Source organism: Triticum aestivum, chromosome 5D (assembly GCF_018294505.1).
Source record: "Triticum aestivum cultivar Chinese Spring chromosome 5D, IWGSC CS RefSeq v2.1, whole genome shotgun sequence".
Classification (NCBI taxonomy): Eukaryota; Viridiplantae; Streptophyta; class Magnoliopsida; order Poales; family Poaceae; genus Triticum; species Triticum aestivum.
Genome location: NC_057808.1, coordinates 429,137,237 through 429,163,709, shown reverse-complemented (window position 1 = coordinate 429,163,709; position 26,473 = coordinate 429,137,237). Strand labels below are relative to the sequence as shown.

At 49.0% G+C, this 26,473-nt stretch overlaps 4 protein-coding genes, 1 long non-coding RNA gene and 1 other non-coding gene across 6 annotated transcripts in view; 2 read left to right on the top strand and 4 right to left on the bottom strand.

Moving 5' to 3' along the window:
• Positions 1-6,408: 6,408 nt before the first annotated feature.
• LOC123122404 (histone-binding protein MSI1) lies at positions 6,409-11,966 on the bottom strand. Its single transcript, XM_044542597.1, has 5 exons — positions 11,269-11,966; positions 8,536-8,679; positions 7,635-7,759; positions 7,376-7,471; positions 6,409-6,987 (listed from the first exon to the last, which is right to left on the bottom strand). Exons 1-5 carry the CDS (start codon positions 11,890-11,892, stop codon positions 6,762-6,764), a joined length of 1,215 nt encoding a protein of 404 aa, XP_044398532.1. The 5' UTR covers positions 11,893-11,966; the 3' UTR covers positions 6,409-6,761.
• Positions 11,967-12,147: 181 nt separating this feature from the next.
• On the top strand, positions 12,148-15,852 carry LOC123122403 (mediator of RNA polymerase II transcription subunit 4). The gene is made up of 2 exons (XM_044542596.1): positions 12,148-13,468; positions 15,396-15,852. The coding sequence occupies exon 1, from the start codon at positions 12,211-12,213 to the stop codon at positions 13,459-13,461; it is 1,251 nt and encodes a 416-aa protein (XP_044398531.1). The 5' UTR covers positions 12,148-12,210; the 3' UTR covers positions 13,462-13,468; positions 15,396-15,852.
• On the bottom strand, positions 15,216-16,447 carry LOC123122405 (probable LRR receptor-like serine/threonine-protein kinase At3g47570). The gene is made up of 2 exons (XM_044542598.1): positions 15,700-16,447; positions 15,216-15,610 (listed from the first exon to the last, which is right to left on the bottom strand). Exons 1-2 carry the CDS (start codon positions 16,445-16,447, stop codon positions 15,216-15,218), a joined length of 1,143 nt encoding a protein of 380 aa, XP_044398533.1.
• Positions 16,448-19,192: 2,745 nt separating this feature from the next.
• Positions 19,193-20,584, bottom strand: LOC123126327 (UPF0481 protein At3g47200-like). The gene has a single exon (XM_044546687.1). It carries the CDS (start codon positions 20,582-20,584, stop codon positions 19,193-19,195), a length of 1,392 nt encoding a protein of 463 aa, XP_044402622.1.
• Positions 20,585-22,345: 1,761 nt separating this feature from the next.
• On the top strand, positions 22,346-22,565 carry LOC123126473 (small nucleolar RNA U3). The gene has a single exon (XR_006461716.1). It is a non-coding gene; the product is annotated as a small nucleolar RNA U3 (small nucleolar RNA).
• Positions 22,566-22,744: 179 nt separating this feature from the next.
• LOC123122402 (uncharacterized) overlaps positions 22,745-26,473 on the bottom strand; it is a 5,163-nt gene continuing 1,434 nt past the window's right edge. The window contains exon 2 of the long non-coding RNA XR_006460209.1: positions 22,745-23,491. This is a non-coding gene — a long non-coding RNA (uncharacterized lncRNA). The remainder of the gene's footprint in view (positions 23,492-26,473) is intronic.

Sequence of the window (26,473 nt, the reverse complement as noted above, 5' to 3'; positions counted from 1 at the left end):
CAGAGAGTGGCACAGGATTGCGGCCGAAAGCAACTCGCCGTCTGAGGCATTGGCGAGGCCCAAGTGGGACACCCCATTCAACCGGGCCTTGAACATATTGAAACGACTCCCGGTGGACACTCGGCCGTCGTATGGACGCGTGCAAGGCGTCGGAGACGGCGCCACGTGGAAGAAGTACTACCGTGAGACCATGGAGGAGAGAAAGGAAAGACGGAGGTTGAATGAAGAAAAAAAACATCGACAAGATGGTTGCGATTGCGGTTGATAAGAAATCAGCTGAGACAATCGTAGCAGTTGTAGCTGCTGCAAAACAGGAGTTTGCAGCTTTGTATAGTGTCTTGGTTCCGAATGTCGTCAGTTGGAGCAGGCAAAATCCAAATTTGGATGCAGCGGACTTTCCCCTTTCCAACTTCTTGGGGAGCAGCTCGACTAGCGTTGCACCAGCACCTGCTCCCGCACCTGCTCATAGCAGCCCGTCCCCCGTCTCGGGCGTGCTCGGCGGTGCTTCGTCTTTGGCTGAGATCGACGCCCTCATGGTACCTGTCACACCGGCCCTCTTCAATAAATGTATACTCTCCCGTTTCCATTGCCTTTCAGATGTCTCACGTCGTAGACATGTCTTTGCAGGCCGATGTAACCCCGTGCACCATATTGTACACCATCAGCGACCAGAAGGTGGACGTGGGGAATGCGACGATAATGAAGCCGAAGGAACAATTGTTCCACAGCCGGCCGATCCCTCCTGACGTCTTTAAGGTTTCTGTGGCCAGTGTCAAACAGGGCCACGAGGATTTGGCTCCTCCGGTACTAGGGGAAGATGACGACGAGACCCCGCGGCGGCTTGGCGATTGCAAGGGGTGGGTCTTGTTGTGGCCAAAGAGTCCGCTTCGTCTGGAGGCGACCGGGAGCACACCCACGACCACGCAGCCTCAGCAAGGTATGAACATCAACACCCCACCTACCCAATTAGCGTCGCCTCTCGTGCCGGGTGATAGCAGACGGGGTGAGGAAGAGGCTCCATTAGTCGCTGATGACGTCGCCGCCGTCGAAGAAGCAATGCATGATATCGATGCCATAGATGAGGACGAGGATGACGATGGCACTCTGCAGTACCTCAATACCGGCGCCTATGACGACGGAGGATTGATGAATCAGGGTTTGAGCATCATGAGTCGGTGCCTGAATTGCCGCCTCTGGAGGCTGAACGTATTATAGACGACCTTCCAGCACCAAAGAAGCATAGGAAGAGAGCGAGGAAAGGCAACAAAGGTCCTCCTATGATCCAGCCGCCTCCGCAACCCCGGGTTCAAGACCGTATACCTATCATGGGTGCAGCGAATACCATATCCCCGGTGAACCAATCCTACCTAATAAGGCAGCGGTAGATGCCATATACGGCGATCTAAGGAGACTTCATGACGATGTGCTGCGGAGAGAGAAAAGCCTAATTGCCTCGGAAAATCCAGGATACCCACTCTACATGGTTAACGTGTCGCGGCAAAGGTCATACGTCAACACATTCCCCGAGGAGAAGTTCTTCCTTCGATTCAATTACATCTTCGACATGTTTCACTTGAAGAAGATGGATTTTACGTTTCTCCGCTTTTTTGCCTTGTACATGAACTACATCATCGGGATTGAGCAGATACCTTATATCTGTGTCGCTGACCCATACTTCATGCACGAGGGCCTCTTGGCAATCTGCGCAAAGCACTGTGAATACGCGAGGGACTACATCATCAAATTCATGGTCGCCAATAAGGACAAGGAGACGATTCTCGTGCCTTATCATCCCATGTAAGTCATCCGCGCGGATATCCTTCCTTTGATTTCAATCATTCATTTGCACGGTGGAGGCTAATTTGAGGTGTACTTATTTTGCACAGCCACGGGCGCGCCGTCCTCATCATCCTTTACCCCCGATTCTCCCACGCTCTTTACTTGGACTCATCGAAGAACATGAACAAAAAGGATTACACCCACATCAAGTCTGTTCTCGACAGTGCTATCTTTTTCTAGGGTGTACGAGGTGGAGAGATCAAGACCATAAAGACAAGGAACGGCAGGCCCGCCTTCGGCCATAAGACCGACTTCTGCTACATCCAGCAACCGAGTGATACTCTCAGTGATGGATTCTATGTCCTAAACTACATGCTGGAGTACAGACGGGATCAGCAGAACCTTCGCATCTCACCTACATCCGGTGATGCCTATATTCTGCAATGGGCAAAGAACGTAGGAGATATCCCAGATCATCGACTTGGAGCTGAGTTCTATCACATGCAGCGTGAACTTGCCCAAATCATCATGAAGGAGGTCCTCGAAAAAACAGGGATGTTCTACGAGGAAGGGCAAATGTCGCGGGAAGACGTCCGAACACGCGTAGCCGCTCAGCGTCTCGACCTGAAGCCTTTCACTAAGCTCGGGGACTATCTCCCTGACTTGGATGGATGGCACGACATGTTGGAGTGATTGTCGATATATGGCAATGTGTCCGTTTAGTCCATACTTTCTGTATGACGAAACTTTGAGTTATGCACGATGAAACTTTATTTGTGATGTAATTAAACCATCCTCCTCGACTAGCAAAGATCACTCTAGTTAGGGCATTTTGGGTACGATGAACTTTGTTATTTATGCTTATGATATGTTGCTTCTATTTTTGCCAAGTCTGTCTCTTTCTGTTGCTCAACTATATATGTTGCATATCATCGACTCATGTGACGATGCAGGTGCATAGATCATCGATGGCAAAGAAGTGCTACGCCAGCAGTATACGACGAGTGGCCGGAGTGTCAGGCCCAGGTGTACCGGTTTCCGGTTTCCGAGCGACAGCCAGTAGTTAGTTTAGGTTCACGGTAGTGCGAGAGAGGGATACGAACTCATGTACTGCATAGTTCCGGTCTCACTCATAGTGATAGCTCTTCTCGCGTATATCATTGTTTAGATGGATGACGATGTAGTTGCAAGTAGTCGAGACTTGTATCGCTGTTTTCGAGATGATGACGAGAGATCACTTTGTGTTGGATGATGATTATGATGATGACATGATTTGATGCTATGATTACATTTGTATGTGTATGATATGCTAAAGATTATTGTATAAAGCCTGTTCAAATACAAAACAAATATGCAGGAAAAAAACAAAAACTAATAAAACTAACAGTAGCGAGGGGAATAAAGTTAGCAGCAGTGCGCTCTTACCAGTAGCGCGCCCTAGTTAAAAGCGCTGCAGCTATTAGCAGTAGCGCATTGCACTAAAGCTCGCTGCTGCTAGCCATGTATATCAGTAGCGTGGGTCAACATGCGCCACTGATCCATGTTAGTTGTAGCGCCGTATCAGTAGCACGGGACCCCGCGCTACTGATACACCTAATACCCGCGCTACTGCTAGGCCTTTCCCTAGTAGTGTATACTCAACCAAATCATTTTGCACCTGAATGTGAGTTTTTACAATCACGCATTTGATGATGAAATTCAGTCTGTGCAAACATTGTCGCTCATCCATGCTCAGGCACAACATTGTCGCCCTGAAACTGAAACCCTTGGTCATAGATACGTTCCGGGCGCTCATCCTCTACGATCATATTGTGCATGATCATGCAAGCAGTCATCACCTACGACAACTTCTTGGTGCTCCAAGTTCTAGCAGGATACCGAATGATGCCCCATCGAGACTGAATAGCACCAAAGGTACACTCCACATCCTTCCTAGCACTCTCTTGCTCTTAGGCAAATTTCTTCCTCTTCTCTCCTACGGGGTTGGGGATTGTCTTCACAAGAGTAGTCCACTGAGGATAGATACCGTCAGCTAGGTAGTATCCTTTGTTTTAGTGGTGGCCATGATCTCAACACTGGCCTCTGGGCAGTTGCCTTCTGCAAGCCTTGCAAGTACCGAAGAGCATTGAGGCACGTTCATATCGTTCTGAGATCCGGCCATGCCAAAGAAAGGGTACCAAATCCAGAGATCTTGTGAAGCCATGGCCTCGAGTATGACAGTGCAAGCTTTGACATGGCCCCTATACTGCCCCCGCCAAGCAGAAGGGCGGTTCTCCACTCCCAGTGCACAATTTATGCTACCAAGCATCCCTGGAAAGCCGCGACTGGCATTCATCACCAACAACTGGGCTATATCTGCAGCATTTGGCTCTCTCAAGTACCCCGGGCCAAATGCTACTATCACAGCCTTGTAGAACCTCTACATCGACTCTAGGCACTTGGACTCACTCATTCGGACATACTCATCAATGAGATCACCGGGAAATCCGTATGCAAGCATCCGAATAGCTGCAGTGCATTTCTGATAAGAGGAGAAGTCAATCTTTCCAAGGGTATCCTCCTTGCACTCGAAATACTTATCGTACCCCACCACCTCTCCCGGATATGGTTGAACACATGTCTAGCCATACAAAGTCGGCAACGGGATAGGTGGTGTTTGAAGAGCGGGTTGGGGGACTCGACATAGTCCTGCCAGAGTAGGAAATGGCAGTTCTCTCGGTTGCGATTCAACGCCTGAGTGTGCCCCGGGATCGAGCCCCTGAACATCGATCGCTGCGTACTAAGGTGGTCATGGACGATCAACACAGCAGCCACATGCTCCTCATCGTCTGATGAAGAAGCATCCGAGTCGCAAATGAAATTGTGGAAGAATAACTCGTCGGCGGAGTCCATTTGTACCTTGCGGGCAAACCGTCGAACAACTTGCGGGCGTCGTGGAAGAAGCTGGCTGGTGAAGATCGTTGCGCCTCCCTTGGACCAGGTAGCAGGCATGTCGGCGTCTGGTGAGCGTGTCGGCGAGCGAGGTCGCCGCACTTGGGTGCTGCAAGTAGAGGTGGGGGTGAGGGTGTGGTGGCGGCGATGTCGGGGTGCTGTGGCTGCGGTGGTGGCGGTGACGGTGACGTGTGGCGTGCTACGGCGGGCAGTACGTGGGTGCGGACGGGTGCGGATAGCTGGTCTGGGGCACCGGAACTGGGCGGCGCGGCGAGGGGTTGGGCGGCCGGGTCTGCTGGTTGTCGATGGGAGGAAGATAAAATGGCCAATGTGCCACCGACTGGCAGGCCAGGGGAGGACAAGGGCGGACATCGTGTCCGCGCCGACGCAAATGCGGCCCAAATTTGGGCCGAAAATGGGTCAAAAGCGGACAAAAAACAGACATTTGTCCGTTTTACCTCCGCGCATTGGGCCGCGTTTTGTGTCCGTTTAGCTCCAAACGAACGCGGGCGGACAATTCAAGGTGTGCGTTGGAATTGGCCTGACTGTTAAGTAAGAGGGAGGTGGAGGTGGTTCCTTTGGGGCTCTCCTGGCCCAAGTGCCAATTAAAGCGCGGCACATCGCACTCCACCTCGCCCCGGTACACAAGTACCAGTACCAGTACTAGTCATTAAAAAAAAGAAGTACCAGCACTAGTACTCCTCCTACAGTCCTACACTCCTACCACGATGCTACGCAGTCGGTAGCCTCCGCGTCCCCCGAAACGAAACCCAGCACAGCGTGGCGTTGGCGTTGGCGTCCGCTGGAAAAGAGAGAGAAATGGCAGCTTGCTAGGTGCAGTGGGCGAGCGAGGACTGAAAGGCGATGGCGAGCGTGACCAGACGCTGCGGCGGATCGCCCGGGGCTGGGCGAGGAGCGAGCAAGTACGCCTGCGCCTGTACGTCCGCTTCGCCCGGCCACATGGCACAGGGAGGGAGCCGACTGTTTTCTCGTGCCGTGGCATTTCTTTTCCTTATTTTCTCCCTGGGACGGCGCGCGAGGTGGATGCCCATCGAAAGCGGCGTGGCCGGGGACCCCGTCGTCGCCCGCCCGCCGTGGCGGACTCGTTGCCCCGGCGTACTGTAGTGCAGACACACCAACCACAAGATACGGCAGGAACGAAGGAAGGAGCCGAAAGTTACAGAGCCTAGTAATTTTTCTTCGGTTTTACGCATCTGTTTTTTTTTCTTAACAACAACAGATTTTATTCCATTAACAACATTTTATAGAGAGCAGTGTGAAAGGTCTATCACTTGACATGGCGAGGGCATCTCTCGCAATACAAGGTCGTACGCATCTGTTGTTGACTAACCGGGGCTGCAAAGTGCAAGCTGCATGCAGCCAGGGCTGCCCAGACGAGCGCACGACTCAAAGACGTCGATGCCGTGCGTGCATGGGCGCGGCAGGGCAGGGCAGGGCAGCAGGGCTCTGCTTTTGGTAAAACGATTGGCGATCGGAAACGAGCTTGCATACTGGCAGTTCAGGCATGACATGGCGTGCCGTGGGCATGCGACCCGGCGAGCGGCGGACGCGTCACGTCCGGTGGCGAGATGGGACGGCCACGCCTCCAAGTCGCTCCCCCACGTCGCGTCGGAGCGCCACACCCCCAGGCAGCGAGGGAATGATTGCGCCGTGGAAAGCGGATGACAAGGCGTTGCGTGTGTGAAGCAGATTTTCAGTAGAGGCCCGGCGTACGGTGTGGACCGTGCGACCACGAGAGCACCGAGTCACAATTCAGTTCAGCACCAAGGCCTGAAAACTTCTGCCTGACAACAGGCACACACGCACGCACGCACCAGGTAACAACAGGCTTCGGCATGGACACACAAACGTTTCCAGACTCACTTCTCCAAGATACTCGATCCATCCATGTCTCCAGGATCTAGGCGCCAAACGATAGCAGCTGCTGCTAATTAAGCGACGAAACCGTACGAGGCACTACAAGTAAACCGCACGCGACGCGTCCACTCACCCAAAGACTACGAGCGATCCATGTCCCCATCGTCCACACATCAGGGAAGAGGTTGGGCGTTGCTGTTGCTGCCGTTGTCGTCGCTGTATATGCTCTCTGCCACCTCCCAGATCTGCAGCACGTTGTCCTCCGCCACGCTGGCCACCACCCACTTCTCGCTGGGGTTCCACGACAGCTCCGAGATCTTGGCCGTGTGCCCGCCGTGGACGAAAAGCAGCTCCGGTGGCCCGTCGCCCGCGTCCTCGTCCGCCTGCTCCTCGCCGATCCTGAAGGTGACACACACACAGCATATGACAAAATTCATCCACAAATCGAACGGAAGATGGCATCATATCTGTCAAGTCACAAAGCTCTCAAAGGCAGTCCACAGAAGAACCAGGTGTTCATCTTTTGTCCAGATGGTGACCGTAGATGCATGTGTTAGCAATTTATTTACAGAGCCTAAAAAATGCAAGTTACTTATAAGGTCATACTAGAAGCCATCGCTTATAAGGTCATACTAGAAGCCATCGCTTATAAGGTCATACTAGAAGCCATCGCTTTTTGCCAATCTTGGAAGGATTCATGAGTAAGTATGAGTGTGCCAGCAACAAATATCAGATGCCAGCTGCAAATGTAACACAGGATATGGGAGCAGATTTGACTTAAGCTTACCTGCTAACGTCCCATATCATCACCCTTTTGTCTGCAGCATGGGAGGCTAATACAGTCTCCAAGTTTGGATTCCACTCAACCTGGAAAACCTCGCCCCTGCACGTGCAAATCGCGCAAACACAACAACATCAGATACGTAGCAGCAAAACTGAAGAATAGCAGGTAGACTGATCAATAACAAACAGAGAATTGTCTCGATAAAACAAAAGAGAACTGACTGTCGCAAATAGGTAAGAAGACAAAAAATATATATACATACTCATGGTTGTCGAAAGCATGCAAGCTTCTAGATAGCTTTCGCAAGTCAAATAGCTTAATAGTTCCATCGCCAGATGCTGTAGCCAAGATCCATTCATTAAACGGATTGAAGGACAGAGAGTTCACCTGACGAAGTGATGATATACATCATGATGAGAAAACATGAGAGTACTGAAATAAGGAACATATATTTTCACAGAAAGAAACTGTAGGTGCCAGCATAAGCATTGATATTCTCTATTCACAATGCAGAGCCACATATTACCAAGATTTTGTCATTTTCTAACTCAAAGTCACAAACATAAAACAATCACACAAGCAAACTTCAGTACAGTAGCTACAGTCACACAAGTAAACTGATGATGTACCAACTAAAAAAACCATCTGCTGGTGAAATTTTGAAAGAAGCCAGACACAAGGAATAAGTACATCATTGCAACTTTAGAAAACATGCTTCACATACCACTCCGGTACATAAAGCAAAGGTCTTGCTTACTAAAAAAATTAGTATAGTGCAGCTATGTTCCCCTCGACACAGAAAAACATTTAGCCCAGTAGCTCTTGATCAAAGCATGCTAACTTCCTTTTAATGAGCACCTATAGGTTGTTCCTGTTTGTTCATATGCAAGTCCCACGTCATGAGCTTGCAGTCGTCACTAACAGACCCAAATAGGTTTGCATCTTTTTCAGTAAGGATGCTTCCACAAAGAAAAGGTCTTCCCACTATAGTAAAAGTTGAGCTTAGAACAAACTGTAGTACTCCAGCTATACTCCACTCAGACACAGAAAAACATTTAGCTCAGCAAAAAAGTGAGCATAGAACAAACTGTAGTACTGCAGCTATGTCCCCCTCAACATAGAAAAACATTTAGCTCAGCAACTATCAATTAAAGCAGGCTTACTTCCTTTTGGTGCGCAACCATAGATTGTTCTGGTTTGTTCGTACGCAGGTCCCACATCATGAACTTGCAGTCATCGCCAACAGATCCAAATAGGTTTTCATCCTTAAGGTGCCAAGCAACATCTTCAACGACATCCTCATGAGCCTGCAAAAACATAAAATTTAACTAGATGTTTAACATTGCCAGCCATGCTTACATACTCATGATTGTGAAGATTGTCATATCCAAAAATAAACACCCACACACTCTTATGTCGCATCTGTAAAACAGAGCCACGCAATAACGATTTTGGATTTTAGACAAGTAAGATACGCACAGAAGTAATGAGATAGCTTAACAAATCATGATTGTGAAGATCATCATATCCAAAAAATCTGGATCCAAGCTACACGAGTCACGTTTCCACTTGGGGCCATGTTCACAGATGTATGTTTTTACAGGACAAAAGAATGGTTGTCAAAAATAATACAACTAATAAGGATGGGGGACTATGATGCTCTGGCTGGAGAATGGCTAATGGAAGTCATACTTCTATGCTGCAGTTCAGTTACTTTGGTCTGTTTCTCACTGTTCAGCTGATGCAGGTCTTTGTAATGAGCAAGGACTTTGTAATAATGGTTTCTGAACCTGTCGTTTAGTTTAAGCTGCTGCAGCAGTTTTTGAGTAAGCTCGGTCCTGAACTGTAAGGCTTGTTACCTGGGGCCAAGAAACTCATTTTATTTGAAGAAAGCAGGACTATAGCAATATTAACATTCTAGGCAAATGATGCAATACTCACCAGCTATTTGCTTAAAAAGGGAAAAAGTCTCCAGCCTCTGCATTAATTTTTTAAAGGCATGTACTCAACTCAGTAAGTCTTTCCAAATAATAGAAATTTATGTTTTTACCATCCAGCTAAAACAGTATTTTTTCCCTAGTATGACACGACTGCAAACAGAAAACAAATTTATTTGAGTCCAATCTTCAAATTAAAAAACCATACAGAAGTGATGAATTGTAGTGGCAACCAAGGTGATGGTATTCTATGTTAATTGCTTAATAAGAACTATGAGACTTTTGTTGAGATCATGCGTTCTCATGTTATCGCAATGGTTGGTTAATCTGATGTCAGGAGAGACCACTTCTTTGGTTCCAAATGAATTGTGACTTGATGAGTAATAACAGGAAGAGCACATCTCTTGCCCGACACAAATTGCTATTTTTAAAATAAAATCAGAGAAACGGTGTTTCAATATGCCTGAAAAGTGAAGAAAAATGGCATACAAAACGTTTCCGGCGCAAGATTAATGTGCCAATCCAGGTTTTTTTTTTTTGCGAATCCTGGTTAACCACCATATATGGAAGAATTGAGATATCAGGGGAAGTTTCAATATATCAGGTTTGCAGACAGTAGACAAAACGGTGAATGAAGTGGCGACTTCGACTAAATTTGCTCATCCATTCGGGGAGATTCAGTTGCATTTCATCATATTATCCTTTCACATATAGTGGTCTGGGTAATTGAAAACGAAGGATGGCATAATTCGTGGTTGATTTCTTGGCATTGTTATAACTTATGAGTTATGAGTTGAGTGCTTCGGCCTTCGGGTATCCTCAGGTCTTATGAAGGCAGTAGCGTTAATTATTTTTTGAGTAATTTGTAATGATGGTTCCTGAACCTGTCATTTTAGTGTTAGCTGCTGTAGTAGTTTTTGAGTAAGCTAGGTCCTGAACTATGAGGCATGTGATTGGAGGGTGACCGGGGGCCAAGAAGCTCATTTTATTTGAAGAAAAAAGAACTATGACTGTAGCTACACTAGCATGCTAGACAAATGATGCAATGCCCTCTGCTCACCAGCTACTTGCTAAAAAAAGAGGAAAAGGTCTCCAGCCTCTGCACCATTATTTATGAAAGCAGGTACTCAACTCAACAAGTCTTGCCAAATAATATAAAATATGTTTTTCACCATCCAGCTGAAACATTATCTTTCCTACTCACGGCAAACAGCGAACAAGTTTATTTCAAGTCCAATCTTCAAAAGTAGAGCACCATAGGGAACTGATGAATTGTGGTGGCAACCAAGGTGATGGTATTTTGTTTTAATTGCTTATGAATAACCATGAGGCTTTTGTTGTCATCATGTGTTCTCATGTTATCACAATGGTTGGTTAACCTGATGTTCAAAGACAGCACTTCTTTGAGTCCAAATGAATTATGAATTGATGAATAACAACAGGAGGAGCACATCTCTTGCCTGACACAAAATTGCTATTTAGAAAATCAAAACAGAGAAATGTTGTTGCCAATACGCCTGAAAAGTGAAGAAAAATGACATGCAAAACGTTTCTGGTGCAAGAATGATGTGTCTAGCCTGGTTAGCCACCGGATATGGAAGAATTGTGTATCAGGGGAAGTTCCAATATATCAGGCTTGTAGGCACTGAATGTGCACATCCTTTTCAGGGACTTTCGGTTGGATTTCATTATATTATCTTTTCACATTCGGCGACCTCGACTGAATGTGCTCTATGTAATGGAAAACGAAGGACAGCATAATTTGTGGTTGGTTTCTTGGCATTGTTATGACTTTGAGTCGAGTGCTTCGGGTATCCGCACTTCTTATGAAGGCAGAAGTGTTAATTAACTACTATTCAAAGGTTGAGAACCTAACATGCATAATACATCATCATACATGAAAAACAAGATAAAGGTGGGGAACAGGAAACGGCACAGGAGCATCTGTTGGGACATTACCTCAAACACCTGTTGCGCGTCCAGAACCGGGGCTCCATTCCCGGCCTTGAGATCCCACAGGCAAATCTTCTTATCATACGAGCCGCTCAGGAGGAACCCCTCCTTCATGGCGCTCCACGCCAGCCCATACCCCTCCGCGCCATGGCCCCTGAGCACGGCATCCGCGCCGCCCTTGTCGCCGTCCTCCCCGAGGTGGTACACGTGCACCTCATCGACGCAGGTCTTGGTGGCCACGGTGTACGGCCGCTGCGGCATGCACCGGGCGCGGTTGACCTCGCCCTGATGCGACGCCGAGCGGCCGATGGACACGGACGGGGCCGGGACGGCGCGGCCCTCGGCGGCGGCCGCCGCGGCCAGGCGCGGCGGGAGCGGGAGCACGGCGTCGACGAGCATGAGGTGGTTGGGGGAGTCGTCGGAGGCGTGGGTGCCGAGGACGAGGCGGTGGGAGCGGGCGGAGGCCGACGACCCCGAGGGGAGCCACTGGACGGTGAGCGAGGGCCACTCGAGCGGGTGGGACACGATGAGGTCATAGAGCACCGGCGCGTTCTTCTTCCAGTTGAGGTACTCCTCCATCTCCATGGCGGCGGCGGCCGTGAAGGCCTGGAAGGAGGAGCCGCCGTCCATTGCTGATTTGCTCTGCGCGGGAAAGTGGAGAGTGGAGGCGGCCAACTGCTGGTCTCCCGCCAAAATGATCGGTGGGAGGAAGCCGAGGGTTTCAAGGCGAGGTTTTATTGCGGACTTGATGGGCCTGTTGGGCTGACAAGCCTAACTATATGCAAGTCATCAAGCCCAGATCTCTCTAAAAGAAAGTCGTCAAGCCCATATTCACGCCAGGCCCAGGATCCCACTAAGAGAACCTCATGTGTCTAATAGCCCGGCTAGTCCACAACCACGAGCCTCTGCTCCTCGCGTTGGATTCCCCAATCCGCCGCCGACGCCGCCATGATGCAGTCCCACATGCCGTCGCCGGCGAGGCTGGGGGTGACCGCCTCGTCGCCGTCGCTCCCGCCCAACCAGTCTCCCGCGAACCCCACCTCCTCGCCGCCGCAGCAGGCCAACCCGCCGCCCGCGAGCGCGGCCACGTCCGCGGCCGGAGCCGCGGTCCCAACCCTAACCACCTCGCCGGCGCTGCTCCCGCTCCTGCCGCCGCTCCCGCGCGCGCAGTCGCTGCTCCACCTCATCTCCTCCCTCGCCTCCAACCTCTTCGAGCTCTCGCCCAACCGCGCAGCCTGGATCTCGTCCTACCGGGGCTCGCTCCCCAACTTCCTCGCGTCGTCGTCGGCGTCCGCGGCGCCTACGCCGCTGCCGGCCCCGGTCTCCACCACCAAGGAGGCCATGTCGATGCTCACCTCCCTCCAGACGCAGCTCTTCGAGACCGTCGCCGAGCTGCAGGAAACCCTCGACCTGCAGGACGCGCGCGCCAAGCTCGCTCGCGAGGCGCGCGCCAAGGACGCTTCGCTGCTCGCCTTCGCGAAGAAGCTCCGTGAGGCCCACCACGTGCTCGACCGCCTCGTCGACGACTACGCCGACTACCGCCGCGATCCCAAGCGCCCGCGCGGCGCCGCCGCTGTCGACGAGCCCGAGCCGGTGTCGCACGGCGACTTCGGCGCGTCCCTCCACTCCAAGCTCAAGCTGGACGACATCCTGACCTATGCGCATCGCATAAGCTACACGACCTTTGCACCGCCGGAGCATGGTGCTGGGCTCCCTCTGAGGGGTGCATTGCCGCCTGCGCCACAGGATAACGAGCTGCGGATGTCACAGCTGTATCAGTTTGCTGATTTGGATGTTGGAGTGCCCAAGAAACCCCTGGAAACGAAGGAGGGGGTCACAGCAGAGATGGAGTCCATGCCGCTATTCGAGCTACCGGAGGAAGAGCCTCCGCGGCCATTTATGCTACCAATCACAGTGCCACCAGGTTGGCAGAAAGGTTTGCCTGCTCTGCTTCCTGATATTCCAGTGCCGCCACCTGGATGGAAGCCTGGGGACCCGATCGAGCTGGGTGGCATCATTCCTGCTGTCAAGCCTGAGGAACAACGACCCAGTGTGCCGATTCCTGTTGGGGTGCAGCCAATGGTGCCAAGGGCCCAAGAGCCAATACAGGTCGCAGCTGTGAACCTTGACATTATCAGTTCTAGCAGCGATGAGTACAGTAGCGACGTCGGGAGCTCAGATGAAGACGATGAGGACTAATGCTTTTGTAAGCTCGACCATTTCATAATTTGTGTGTTTCCATATCCAGTGTAGCTCATTTAAGTGTAAGCTTTGGCTAGTATTGTGTCATGTGCTTGTCTGTTTAAACTGCTGCAACACAAAATCTATTCAAATAATAGATTTGACTTAAATTTGTGCTAGTTTAGTACAGCATTCACTAGATCACTTTCTGTGATAAATACAGCCAGTCTAAATGTTCAATTTTCTTGACCTTTGTTCAAAAACAAAAACTTCATTTGCTATGAGGTTTGACTTAAACTTGTGCCACTCTAGTACACCAGTCACTGGACCACTTGCTGTGATAAATACAGCCAATCTTGACCGTGTTCAGTTTCCTTGACCTTTGTAGTTCAAGACGTTCAGTTTCCTTGACCTTTGTAGTTCAAGATGTTCAGTTTCCTTGACCTTTGCGACCACTATTAACCCAAAACCTGGCTTCTATTATGGATGATAAATGTCATGAATTTAATGTTTTAGTTCATCATTGTAGGTTTCAGTTGTATTTGCCTGCTAGTGTAGTCCTAGGCTAAGTTTTTTTTTGAGTAAATCACTCCATGTTTATGGATATCTTCTCAAATCTTCCTGCCTACCTGTGCACTTTGGACTTTGGAGTGATTGCCTTCGTTAATGGCGTGTTATCCCATATGCCTAATATCATCCTTTACATGATTCCTCTCTTCATCTCTGATTTCTGTAATATAGCGACTTCACATGGTTGATTATGCCGTTGTGCCCCCTAGTAGGGTGGGCATTTGGTTAAACTGAAAGTTAGGTTCAGCTTATTTGAGATTTGGTTTTATATAATCGGGGACTGAGATAGAAGGAAAAGTGGAAATATCGAAATACTAGGTGCAATCAAATGTAGCCATGTAAAGCGCCACTGGATAATAAATTGGGGTGGTGGTAAAGATTGCCTTCTGTTATAAACGTCAAACAATTCTAAAAGTATATGCAAGATAATTTTCCTTTCAGCTGGCAAATGGGTTAAATTCATGTACCCATCAGCACTCGGTATCTCTGTGTTCTTGACATACAAAAACTATACGTGTGTGAAATCTAGAAGTAAAATAGTGATCTAAACGCTCTTATATTTCTTCACAGAGGGAGTAGCAGTCATTTTTTCTTTCCAGTAAAAAAAATCTTGAAATAAAATGGCTTATATTGTGTTACGATTATTTGTAGAGATGTAGGGGCAGTTGGCCACCTGCACAATATGCTCGCTATCTCTGTAGCAATATAAAATTAAACTGAACAACTTCTAATTAAACTGACTTACATTGCACTCGGTTACAAGTTTTGTGTGCACATCAGAAGTCTTGCAGTAGCTATATACTCCCTCCGTCCCGAATTACTTGTCTTAGATTTGTCTAGATACAGATGTATCTAGACACGTTTGTAATTTGGGACGGAGGTAATAGAATGGAAGATGGTAAGAATATTTGCATATTAATTAACAAATATGATCATATGTAAACTTGATATATTTTGTTTGTGCCAATATGCTGCTACACACCATAGATCTACATCATATCCATGAAGCGGACTGCTTGAGCCTGGAGGCCTATGGTGCCTCAACTGAATAGTACTCCCTCCGTCCCACAATGTAAGACGTTTTTGCAAGCTAGTTTAGCTTAAAAAACATCTTATATTATGGGACAGAGGGAGTACCTTCAAGATCATAATCTAAGGACCTCAACTGAATAGCGCCTCCGCTGAATAGTACCTCCAATCCTTCAGTTACTTGACACTTGCATACTGGAAAGATGCATGAGGAACTTGTCTTTTATCTTCATCAACTCTTTCAAAGCATCTCTAATTTGCATGCGGTCTATTGGAGTTTCCTTTGAGCATGAAACTCCAATGTCCAGAATTGAAGTGATGCAAGCAATTGATATTATCTCTTTTCCTGCCAGGGTTTGAGGTGTTTGCTTCTCTTCCATCTTTGTCCTCTGATAACAACTGGTGGTTCTGTCTGGAACTCGAAGTGCCATTTGGACATGCTTGTGAAGGCCTAGAGCTTCTCCAAACTCCCCGCCTGTTGGTCTTTTGCCAGTAAACATCTCCAGCAACAGTACCCCATAGCTGTACACATCACCTAGGATTTGAACTTTGTTGCCCAAACCGTACTCTGCAAACATCATAATAAAAGAATTAGAAGCACTGAACATGTTTACGCATTTATGCTGAAGACAACTGTTAGAACGTATTTATGTATACCTGGAGCAGCATAGCCTATTGTTCCTCTCATTGTAGCCCAGCCACTTGATTTCTCTAAACAGCCGCTTGGGTCTTTAGGCAGGGCTCTTGCAAGCCCAAAATCACCAGCATGAGCAACAATGTCACTATCAAGGAGAGTGTTGCTTGGCTTGAGATCACAGTGAATAATTGGCAATGGCATGTGTTGGTGAAAATAATCAAGTGCAGATGCCACATCGATGGCGATGCTGAGCCTTCCGATGAGATTTAGCGCCTTGTCTTGATCATTTTCCTCAGCAGGCTCATGTATCCATTGGTCCAAATTTCCATTCGGTAGAAATTCAAACACAAGAGCTTTGAAATCCTGGCTCTGGAAATCCATACTTGAACAGACTGTCAAGATCTTCACAAGGTTTTGATGCCGAGCACATCTCAGGGTCTTGCATTCTGCAAGAAAACTTTGAGATGCACAACGTTGTTGCAGATTGAACACTTTGACAGCAACAATGACCTGCTGGTCGTGGATCGCCAGTCTTCCCCTGTACACCGAGCCGAAGCTTCCTACTCCGATGAGGTTCTCAGAAGCAAAACCATTTGTTGCATTGGCTAATTCAGCATATGGTGTGGCTTGCTCCTCCTGCTGTACCAGCAAGCAAACAATGCTACAAAGGACGATAAGCAATAGGACTCCACTGCTTATGGAGATTATCATGATAAGCTTCAAATGCAGTTTCTTGGAGGCGTTTGTGGAACACGGAGGCAACTTCATTCCAGGGATGCCCCCGCACAGTCTTCATTTCCCTGAATTGCGGTTGAGTTTGCATCAAGAAATATCCCCTCTTCTTCTCAAAAAATAAAAAGAAAAAGAAATATCCCCTCTTTCGGGAGTTGTTATGTGAAAAATCAAGTATTTCAAGGCCTTTGAGCTGCCCCACGGATGCTGGTATTCCACCTTGAAGGAAGTTTCCTTGCATCTGTAAGAATTGCAGGCTTTGGGAATCACCAATAGATGCATGAATTTCACCAGAAATTTGATTGTCAGATAAATCGATGTCTGTAATATGCTTCAAGCTTCCGATCTTCGATGGCAACAATCCACTAAACAAGTTGTCTCGGAACTCGAAAGTACATTAAGTTAGAGACTTAGAGCAACTCCAACGCATAGACCGAAACAAGACGCGTGTTTTGCCTGCTTTGGGTCGGCGTTTTGGGCAGCGTCCGGCCTGTTGGCATTTTGCTGGTCAACGTGTCCGACGCATTTTTCGTCCGCGTGGTTGGTATGGCCATATTGTTGGCACAATTTTTTCATACATATCAAATATTGCCCAAAGTTTAAATCACAACCAAATAGAGATCTTGCCGTTTTTACAACCAAATAAAAATCTCATAGTTTACAAGCCAAATAAAATTTAAATTGTCTCAAATACATTAAAAAAAGTCCATACATCTATTGGTAGCCAAGATGAGCCCACATATGCTCAACCAAATCATCTTGGAGTTGAATGTGAGTTGGTTAATCATGTATTTCATGATGGAATTGGGTGAATTGTGCAAACATTGCCGCTCCTTCATACTCAGGCACAACATTTTCACCCTGAAATTGAAACCCCTAGTCTAAGATTACGTTCATCCTCTACGATCATGTTTGTGCATGATCACACAAACAGTCATCACCTCCCACAACTTCTTGGTGCTCCCAAGTTCTAGTAGGGTACCGAACAATGCCCCATCAAGATTGAAGCACACCAAAAGCACGATCCACATCCTTCCTAGCACTCTCTTGTGCTTGAGCAAATCTCTGCCTCTTCTCTCCTACTGGATCACGTATTGTCTTTATAATAATTGTCCACTGAGGATAAATGCCATCAGCTAGGTAGCACCCCTTGTTGTTGTGGTGGCCATTGATCTCAAAGTTAACCTATGGGTCGTTGCCTTCGTTGCCTTCTGCAAGCCTTTCGAGCACCGGAGAACGCTGAAGCAAAAAAGCGGTGGGTTGCATGGTGGTGTGGCTCGGGCGCCCTGGGCGGCAGCTTTGGCCACGAGGGACGCGGCGGGTGTGTGCTGTAGCGAGGATGCCCCCGGTGGAACTGCCGCACGGCTCGGTGTCCCGGGATGGCAAAGAAGAGCGCCTCTTGATGCTGGTGCAGCAGATCTGGTCTCCGGCGAACGCAATAGCACGCGTCAGCGCATCTGATGTATGGATGTGGCTCGGCATCATGGTGGTTCTTAGCCTCAGGCAGCGCTCCTCTGTTCCTTGTCGACATGGTGCTCGGTATGGCATGGTGGTTCATGCTGCGTCCGATGGTCTGCGTTCCGACGACCGTTGACGGATCTGGCGCCTCGAGCTGGAGTTTGGGCATCGGTGGTCTATGTGAGGTGTGGTTGGCTGCGGCGGATCTTAGTTCTTTTTCGACGAAGGGTAGTTTCCATGGTTGTGGTGGTTAGCGGGCTTGCCGGCGCCGGTGTCGGTTGATGTGCAGCATGGGAGCTTAGATGAAGACCCTGTCTCGGCTTTGCGTCATGACCAACAATGGTGGCGGCTGCGGTCATCGTTGACTTTCTTGGAGGCATCGCTGCATTGCTACCACACCCCTCCTGCGCAGATCCAGCCATCACGACAGCTCCAGAGGAAACCCTGGATCTTGTGTGATCGGACGATGGTGGCGTCTTGGTGCTGTATTCCCTCTTGGGGGCTTCATCTTTGGAGCTGGGCATCGATAAGCGGGACCAATGGACGGCGGCGATATTGGCATCGAGGCTTCTATGGCAACGATGATGAGGGGAGCGATGTCGGCGACACGACAATGGTTGAGGTAATCGGTGTTTCTCCGGCGTGCCTGCGGGATTGCCTCGGCTTGTGTTGCTGTGAAGTTGAAGCTGAGATGGCGGGGTCCCGGCGGCGTACGATGACAGTCAACATGTGGTTCGTTCAATGATCCTCGATGGTGCGAGTCGTGCCTAACTTGTCCTTCGTTGTTCTCCATCAGAGTCGAAGCTCGTTGTCCAGTCACAGGTGGTTGTGCTCTGGCACGGGTCTCCATAAAACTCGACAAGTGCCTCTACAGTGTGGGTTGGGCCGACGATCGCCTACAGCGAAGTTGGAGTCGTTTGCTCAGCGTTTAGGGATGGTGATGACGCCCCGCAAGGGAGGAGTGATGACAAGATGACGCATGTGCGTTGTCTCGATGAGACCCTCTTTGGACTTTGGAGAGGTATGTGTGGGGTATTATATGTTTGCCGCTCAATGATGTTGATGGTTTTCACCTGGTTTTTCACTAATTAACTTGGCAATTCTCTGCTACTTAATTAATGGACGAGGCAAATCCGTTTTGAAAGAAAAACATTTTTTTCTCAGTGGCCACTGAAAGTTGCAACTTTAACATGATTGATGATTGATTCTGTCAATGGGGTATGTCACAGGTTATTTACAGAGACAGCTGCATGAGTATCTCGGCTACCAGGTCCATATTGAGTTGCTGCTTCCTCTCCGAAGAAATACAGTACACTTATTTGATCAGGTGCAGGAATGGCGGTAGCGGCAAATCACGTAGCCAGCAGAGATGACCGAGACGAAGAGCAGGATGGCCGCCGCGAGGAGGTTGATGATGGAGCACGGGGTCCGGAGGTGGTCGCGCTTGAGCACGGCCATGTACCGGTTCCAGCGAGAGTCGCAGAAATCGTTGGTGTCCTTGAACAGCCGCGCGTAGCGGTGCGTCCTGGGGCCGAAGAGCGCGCTGCCGCCGAGCTGGTTGAAGAAGGCCGCCGCCTCTTCCTCGTTGGAGAGCATGTTGTCCAGGATGCCGTGGCGCTGGAGCACGGCCACGTCCGCGCCCGTGTTCACCAGCGCGTTCATCAGCACGAGGTAGCCCGTCATGGTCCCCTCGTTCCAGCAGTCCTTGGTCTGCTCCAGCGCGAACAGGTTGGCCAGGAGGATCCTCGTGCCGCCGTTGATGACCAGGCGCGGGATCTCCATGGTGCCGCCGCGGAAGGTCACGTCGAACTGGCTCGCCGGCGAGGGCTTCTCCTTGAACCTGACGCCGAACTCCTGGAGCACGGTCACGCACGGCATCGCCAGCGGCGTCCTGGCCCGGTTCTCCCGCGCGCGCCTGAACGAGCCGAGGCTCACCGGGATGCGGTGCAGGCTCGCGCCCAGCCTCGTCAGCCGGCGGATCCTGCGCCGCTCCGGGCTCATGACGATCCTCTGGTACTGGAGGTGGAGCAGGTGGTAGACCTCGGCGAACTGGCCAGCCAGCTCCGGCGCCGGCGGCGGGAGCGGGACCATGCCTAGAGGCTCGCGCAGGCTGAAGAAGCTGGATATGAGGTGAAGGAGCCCCTGGTCCGCATCGTCCCCTGCGTTGCCATTCCCCATGACGAGGTTGAAGAGCTTGGCGAGGACGATGTAGGGCATCTGGTTCTCCACGAGGAGCAGGTCGTAGTAGACGTAGGTGGAGGTGCCCTGCATGCACCGGGCGTCGCTTTCGCTCCAGTGGAGCAGGAACTGGAGCACGAAGCAGCCGTCGAGCACCAGCATCTCCACGAAGTCGTCGCTCCCGCCGCCGGCGGCCTGGTCCAGGGCCTCGCCGTAGCAGCGGCGCGCCCGCTGCTCCATCCTGCGCGCCGCCTTGAGGCAGTCGGCGAGGAGGCCGGCCCTGCCGTCCGGTTCCCCCCGGAGGAGGAACTCGCGGAGCATGGGCCACTTGCGGGCCTGCATGGCGCGGGTGCTGGCGCTGGACATGTGGTAGGGCCCCACCGAGACCATGACCGGCTCGTAGAGGCTCCTGTTCATCTCCCGGACATGGTGCGGCAGGCGGACGATGGTGAAGGCGTCCCTGTCGTCGCCGCCGCCCGCCGGGACCTGGTTGCTCATGCCGTCCTCCATGCGCCGGAGCAGCATGTCGTAGTGCATCCTCCTCGCTCTCGCTCTCAGTTCTGTGTGGGTTAAGGTTAAGGATGATAATTTTATCCATAAACATGGATACCCATGGATATCCGACCAGAATGAATAGGGTTTGGATATGCTTTTGTGCCCATGGGCAATGCCCAAACCCGACCCGATTACTCATGGGTAGGGCATGAATATAATTTTGTACCCGTGGATATACCTAAACCCGACCCGATAGTATGCATTAATGGGTAAAAATGTGCTATCCCTACCCCACAGTCACATGTCACACTGCAGTTTTACACTTTGTTATGTAGAACATGCAAAATGAAATTGCACAATCCCCATCGTAACTTTTATTAGTTGACATTCAATCCCCACTAACACACACTAGCGCTCCTTCTCTTATTTTTATCTCCTCGTTAAATGACTCGTCATTCCCATCTTTTAGAAAAAATACTAAATGATATTAGGTTGTTAGTGGATGTTGATTTACCATAAGTTGATGTTTACAATAAGTGAAGCCTAACTTGCCGCGAGGTGAAGAATGGAAGATCTTATGTCAACATTGTCTTATGTCTTATTTATATGTCTTTAGAGGACCCAATGAATATTCAGTGGGTATGGATATCCATCGGGTTTGGACATGGACACAGTTTTTCACCCATGAATTCGTTCATGGGCGGACAAAGACTGTCTTCATGGATATGGATATGGATTTGATTTTTTTTTTCCAGAAAGATATGGATTTGATATTGTTCAACCCGATCCAAACCCGACCCATTGCCATCCTTAGTTAAGGTGATGATGTACAGTAATACGCGTTGATCTGTATATACGTACGACAAGCGCTGTGTACGTGTATGTGTTTGCGGTTGAGTGTATAGGACGTTCCTGTTACAGTTTTAAATTGACTTCCTTCGCGAAGAAGCGTTCGCACTTGTGCACTTGATTTTGTATTGCCATATCATTTCTTTTCTTTGTGCGGCTTACACCATTTGTAAATTTGTAGACTAAATTACTTACTGTTTTGGTCAGTATTCTTCCTCCCTCTACCACCGACGTGCTAGCCTCCGCTGCATCCACACGCTTTTGACAGCGGAAACCAATTGATCAACCCTCTCGTCCCCGGTGAACACCATCAATCCTAACCGTCGACACTTTGAGCTCTTTGCTCGACTTTGTTGTTGTCTCCACTCCCACTTTCTCCGCGGCTTCGCCTCGCAATTGGAAACTGTTTCTACCCCTTTGCTGTGTCACGTCCAAAACTTAGGATGCAAGTCGAATCTCGAATCTAGTTGTACCGACAATTAAGAAAACCTTGACGGCGAATCTGGATTACTAAATTGGGGAGTACAATGCAGGAACGGCGGTTGAAGGACACGGGCAGTTACGTCGTAGACTTTCTTGGGTTAACATCCATATGTTATGACACGGATGTGAACCGGCAAAATCTCCATGATGACCGGGCGTTGTTTAATCTAATGCAGAGTAGGAGCTGACAGAAGAGCACGAGTACTGAAGCAATGAGTTCCCAGATACTCCTATTAGATAAAAAAAATCAGGGGACAAAAAATGAAAAGCTGATGCAACGAAAAAGAGAAGAAAAGGCCATACGAGCAGATATTTCGCAGATGGGCCGGGATCTGTCTACTCTCCAGCCCAACCTCACGGGCCAGCACCCACGAGGCCCCTTCCAATCTGTGTGCCAAATACATTAGTCCCACCTCGCTAGTTTACGCAGAGCGGAACCAGCTTATAAGGCGAGGCGCAGCGTTTTCTAGCACGACCTTACTTGAACAGGATCTGTTCTATAGGCTCGTACCGCTGCATCCTTTACCAATAAGGAGGCGAGCACTTCAGTCTGGTTGATGCATTCTGACCACTGGGCCAGAGCGTGATTAACGGCCTGGATTCATCTGATGGATGGATCTGACGGCTGTAGAGGATCGTTCCTGCTTGGCTCACACCTGTGCAGGGTGGCCCAGTGGTTGTCTGACAGACTTGAAATTCTTTATATTTTTGGCCAAACGCACACAGAAACAAAAACGTTAGCTGCACTTTTGTTTCTGAAATTTTCTAACCAACTTCATTCATTTCATGCACAGGACCTCTCCATCTAAAACATCTGCCAAAGGCTTTTGTTTCAGACATTCTTTAACAAGACAAACCATTTTGTAGTCATACATCTGAAATTATCTACGTTTCAGTTCAGAATATATCAGTGGCAATGGAGCGAAACAAATGGTTCGCTACTATTAGAGGTAAGAGTGTTTAAACCCAGAAAACTAGAACACATTCATTATAAATCCACCTATTCTATCTGCTTTCTTATGCCAAGTTTCAAGAGAGAAAAAATGTCGAGATCAAAGCTGCCAGCCCATACCTATCCACCCGCGATCCTGGATCCGGCGGGCGGTGGCTGCGGTGGGGTTGTTGTGTTGGTGTATTGTCTTCCCTGTTCCTACTGATCACCTTCTCAAATCTCCTCTCTAAATTGTGTTGTTTTAGTAGATTACTCCACCTGCTGTCGTAAATTGCAATCGGTCTTGATTGTTCAGTTTCCTTGAGACCTTGACCTTTGTAGTTCAGGACGTGTCTTAAGCTGTATTATTCCAAAACCTGGCTTCTGTCTTGTGTAGATGGCGATAACAATCTAATGTCTGACGCACTTCATTCTAGGCTTCAGTTGCAATTGCCTGCTTGCGCAGCGTAGCCTTGGGCCGGGTCTTTTGTGCAATTTTGCAATTCAGCTTGCCTACTTGTGCAATATGGAGCTGATCTGCCTTCGTCCTTGCGGCCACCAGCCAGGTGTTTGTTTTTCTTCTTAACCTTCATCGCAGCCTTCTCTGTAGCGCGTTCTTGAATGCATCACAACTCTTTATCTCTTCTCTAGGGTTCACGAGGACCAAGACCTTTTCTTCCAAGGGACTGCATAAAGAAATGCTTATCATTTTTGCTCAAGATGGCAACAGAAAAAAAAAATACATTTTGTTGTATAAAAAATGTTCAGAGCTACATAATGAAGATAAATATAGATGCTACCAAAACAATTCAAGCTGCCACAATCTTCATGCGAGCACAAATGATAATGGCGAATTCAACTAAGTACAGTGACTGAAGCATAAAAAAAAGTTAATCTCCACCCACAGCTCAAACTTTATAAGGCATCATTTCAGACCTTCCATTCCAGTTTACAAGGCATGCACACATTTCGAGATTTAGTTTCGACTGTCAATAAACATACAGCCCGGAGTCATCGCCTTCATTTCAGAATAAGACACTCCAACTTGCGGAACGCAGGAGTACAACCCCAGAATAAGAAACTCCAACCACAATGGCATATGTGGTTAGTAGGCCAAACCTGATAAAAAAACAGAATAAGAAACTGCAACTTGGGGGCCCTAGGCCTGCCATAATTGTTTAGCTCCTCTACATCGATCAACAATCTGCATCTGCCATAGCTAGCAGCACTACCTCTATCCATTCCAATCCATCCATCACAGCTAACTAATGGAGGTGACGGTGCTGAGCGTCGGCGATTCCGTGGTGAATGGAGAGCTGAGCTACGCCCGCTCTGCCCCGGCGGAGCAGGTGGCGCTGCAGCTCGGGGTCCAGCGTGACCAGACCTTCTTCATCAAGGACGAGCTCGAGATGATGCAAGCTTTCCTGATGGCCGTTGACGATTACCGGGAGCGCAACAGCAGGGCGGTCAAGGTATGGGTCAAGCAGGTCCGGGACGTGGCCTACGAAAGTCGAGGACTGCCTCCCGGACTTGGCGGTCAGTCTGGAAAAGCTGTCCAGGTGGTGGCGTGGCGCGGGCACATTGATGGCCCGTCGCCGTGTGGCCATGCGGATGAAGGAGCTCAGGGCTAAGGTGGAGGACGTCAGCCAGGGGAACGTGCGCTAGAACCTCATCAACAGCTCAGCTGGTGTCTCTAAGCACGCCACCGGCACCTCCAATGGCAGTAACAGCGCCGATGCCTCGCTGTTTGGCATCAATGAAGGGAGGAGTATATGACCAGGCAGCAGGACAAGACAAGTGTGGATCTCGCCCAACTGATCAACACGAGGGGCGTTGATCTCAGAGTGATCTCGGTGTGGGGAGCAGGTGGTGGCCTCGGGCAAATGTCCACAATCCGGTCGGCCTACAAAAACCCAAATGTAAAGGTGAACTTTCCATGCCGGGCACCTCCGAATTAGTTGACCATCACCTTGAGTGCATCGGAAAGCTTCTTCACATGAGATGCCTCTCTCTAAGAGGATGTGATGGCATTTACCACCTGCCAGATTCGTTGGGTAACCCGAGGCAACTCGAAACTCTAGATATCATGGGTACACGCATAATAAGGCTGCCATGGACCATCATCAAGCTTAATAAGCTACGGAACATTTGTGCTGGGGCCATAGAAGATACCGATGATGACAGACTTGAAATCAAGTAATGTCAAGAAGATCTACCCGAGGTAATGAGAAACAGGCTGTGTAACATTACTTGCTCTTCAATTGCATTTTGTGTGGCATGCTGTGCACCTCAGCTTCTGAAAAAGAAGATGGGTATGGATGTTGACGTGAACAGGCGTGACGTATGCACCATGTGCTGCGGCAACATATTACCTCTGTTGGCCACGCGGCAAAGTCCACGTGGTGTTGCAGTGCCAAGAAGAATTCGCAGACTGAAAGCCCTGCAAACATTGGGTATTGTCAACATCACACGGGCAAAAGCCATTCTGCAAGACATAGAAGAGCTTACCCGGCTGCGCAAGCTAGGAGTGATTAGCGTCAACAATAGGAGCAGTCAAGATTTGTTTTTGGCAATTGCAGGTCTCAGCTGCTTGGAATCGTTGTTAGTGCAGTCACTGGGATATCCTGGTTTATCTACCTGCTTAGATGGCATCTCCTCACCTCCAGCAAATCTTCAGAGCCTCAAGCTGTTAGTGCAGTCACTGGGATATCCTGGTTTATCTAGCTGCTTAGATGGCATCTCCTCAACTCCAGCAAATCTTCAAAGCCTCAAGCTGTACGGCAACATTGTAAAATTACCCAAATGGCTCCAGCGGCTCACAAATCTCGTCAAGCTGAGGCTACGGAGCTCAAGGATTGTGGAGCATGATGCTGCCATACAACTCCTTCCGAAGATACTGAATCTATCTACTCTGCGCCTGTGGAGGGAGTCGTTCGTGGGCAACGAGATTCATTTCAACTTCTGTCAAGGTGCATTCCTGAGCCTGGTGGTACTGGAGCTGGATCGCCTAGCTGACCTGAAATTGGTGAAGTTTGAAGAAGAAGTCACCCCGAAGCTCGAGCTGCTGCAGTTTCGTGCCTGGACTTCTCAAGCCAGCACTGGGTTGTTTACTGGGCTGCCATCACTCCCAAGCCTTAAGGAATTCATGCTCATGGAGTTCCACAACGGCTACAAGGATACTTTTGTGGAAGAGCTGAGGGGTGAGCTGGCAAAGAATCAAAATCGACCGGCTTTGAAGAGGCACTGAGCAGAGCTCTATATTTATCGATTTGAAGCTTCCATTTTATTTTCAACCGATTCATTGTGTTTCTTATGGAATTGTTTCTTGTGTTTCTTTGTAATGTATGTGTCTGTTACACATCTGTCAGTTTCAGTAACCGTGCTATGAAGAATAAATTGTGTACTAAGGCATTGTAACACAGAACTACAAATCATCTGGATTGTGTTTTGATTGTTTCTCTTTTATTTATTTTTTAACTCTGAATACCCATCGTCAAAATCCTGGATAGGCCATGGATATGGCATGCACCATGCTCTTCTCTGATCATGTATATGCCACTAAATGAGTAATTTAGGCAGGGGTGAGTCGGTGACGGAGCTTGATCAGGATTTTTGGAGGGGCCATCTAATGCAAAGATTAGGAAAAAGTGCATCGTTAATGACTAAAT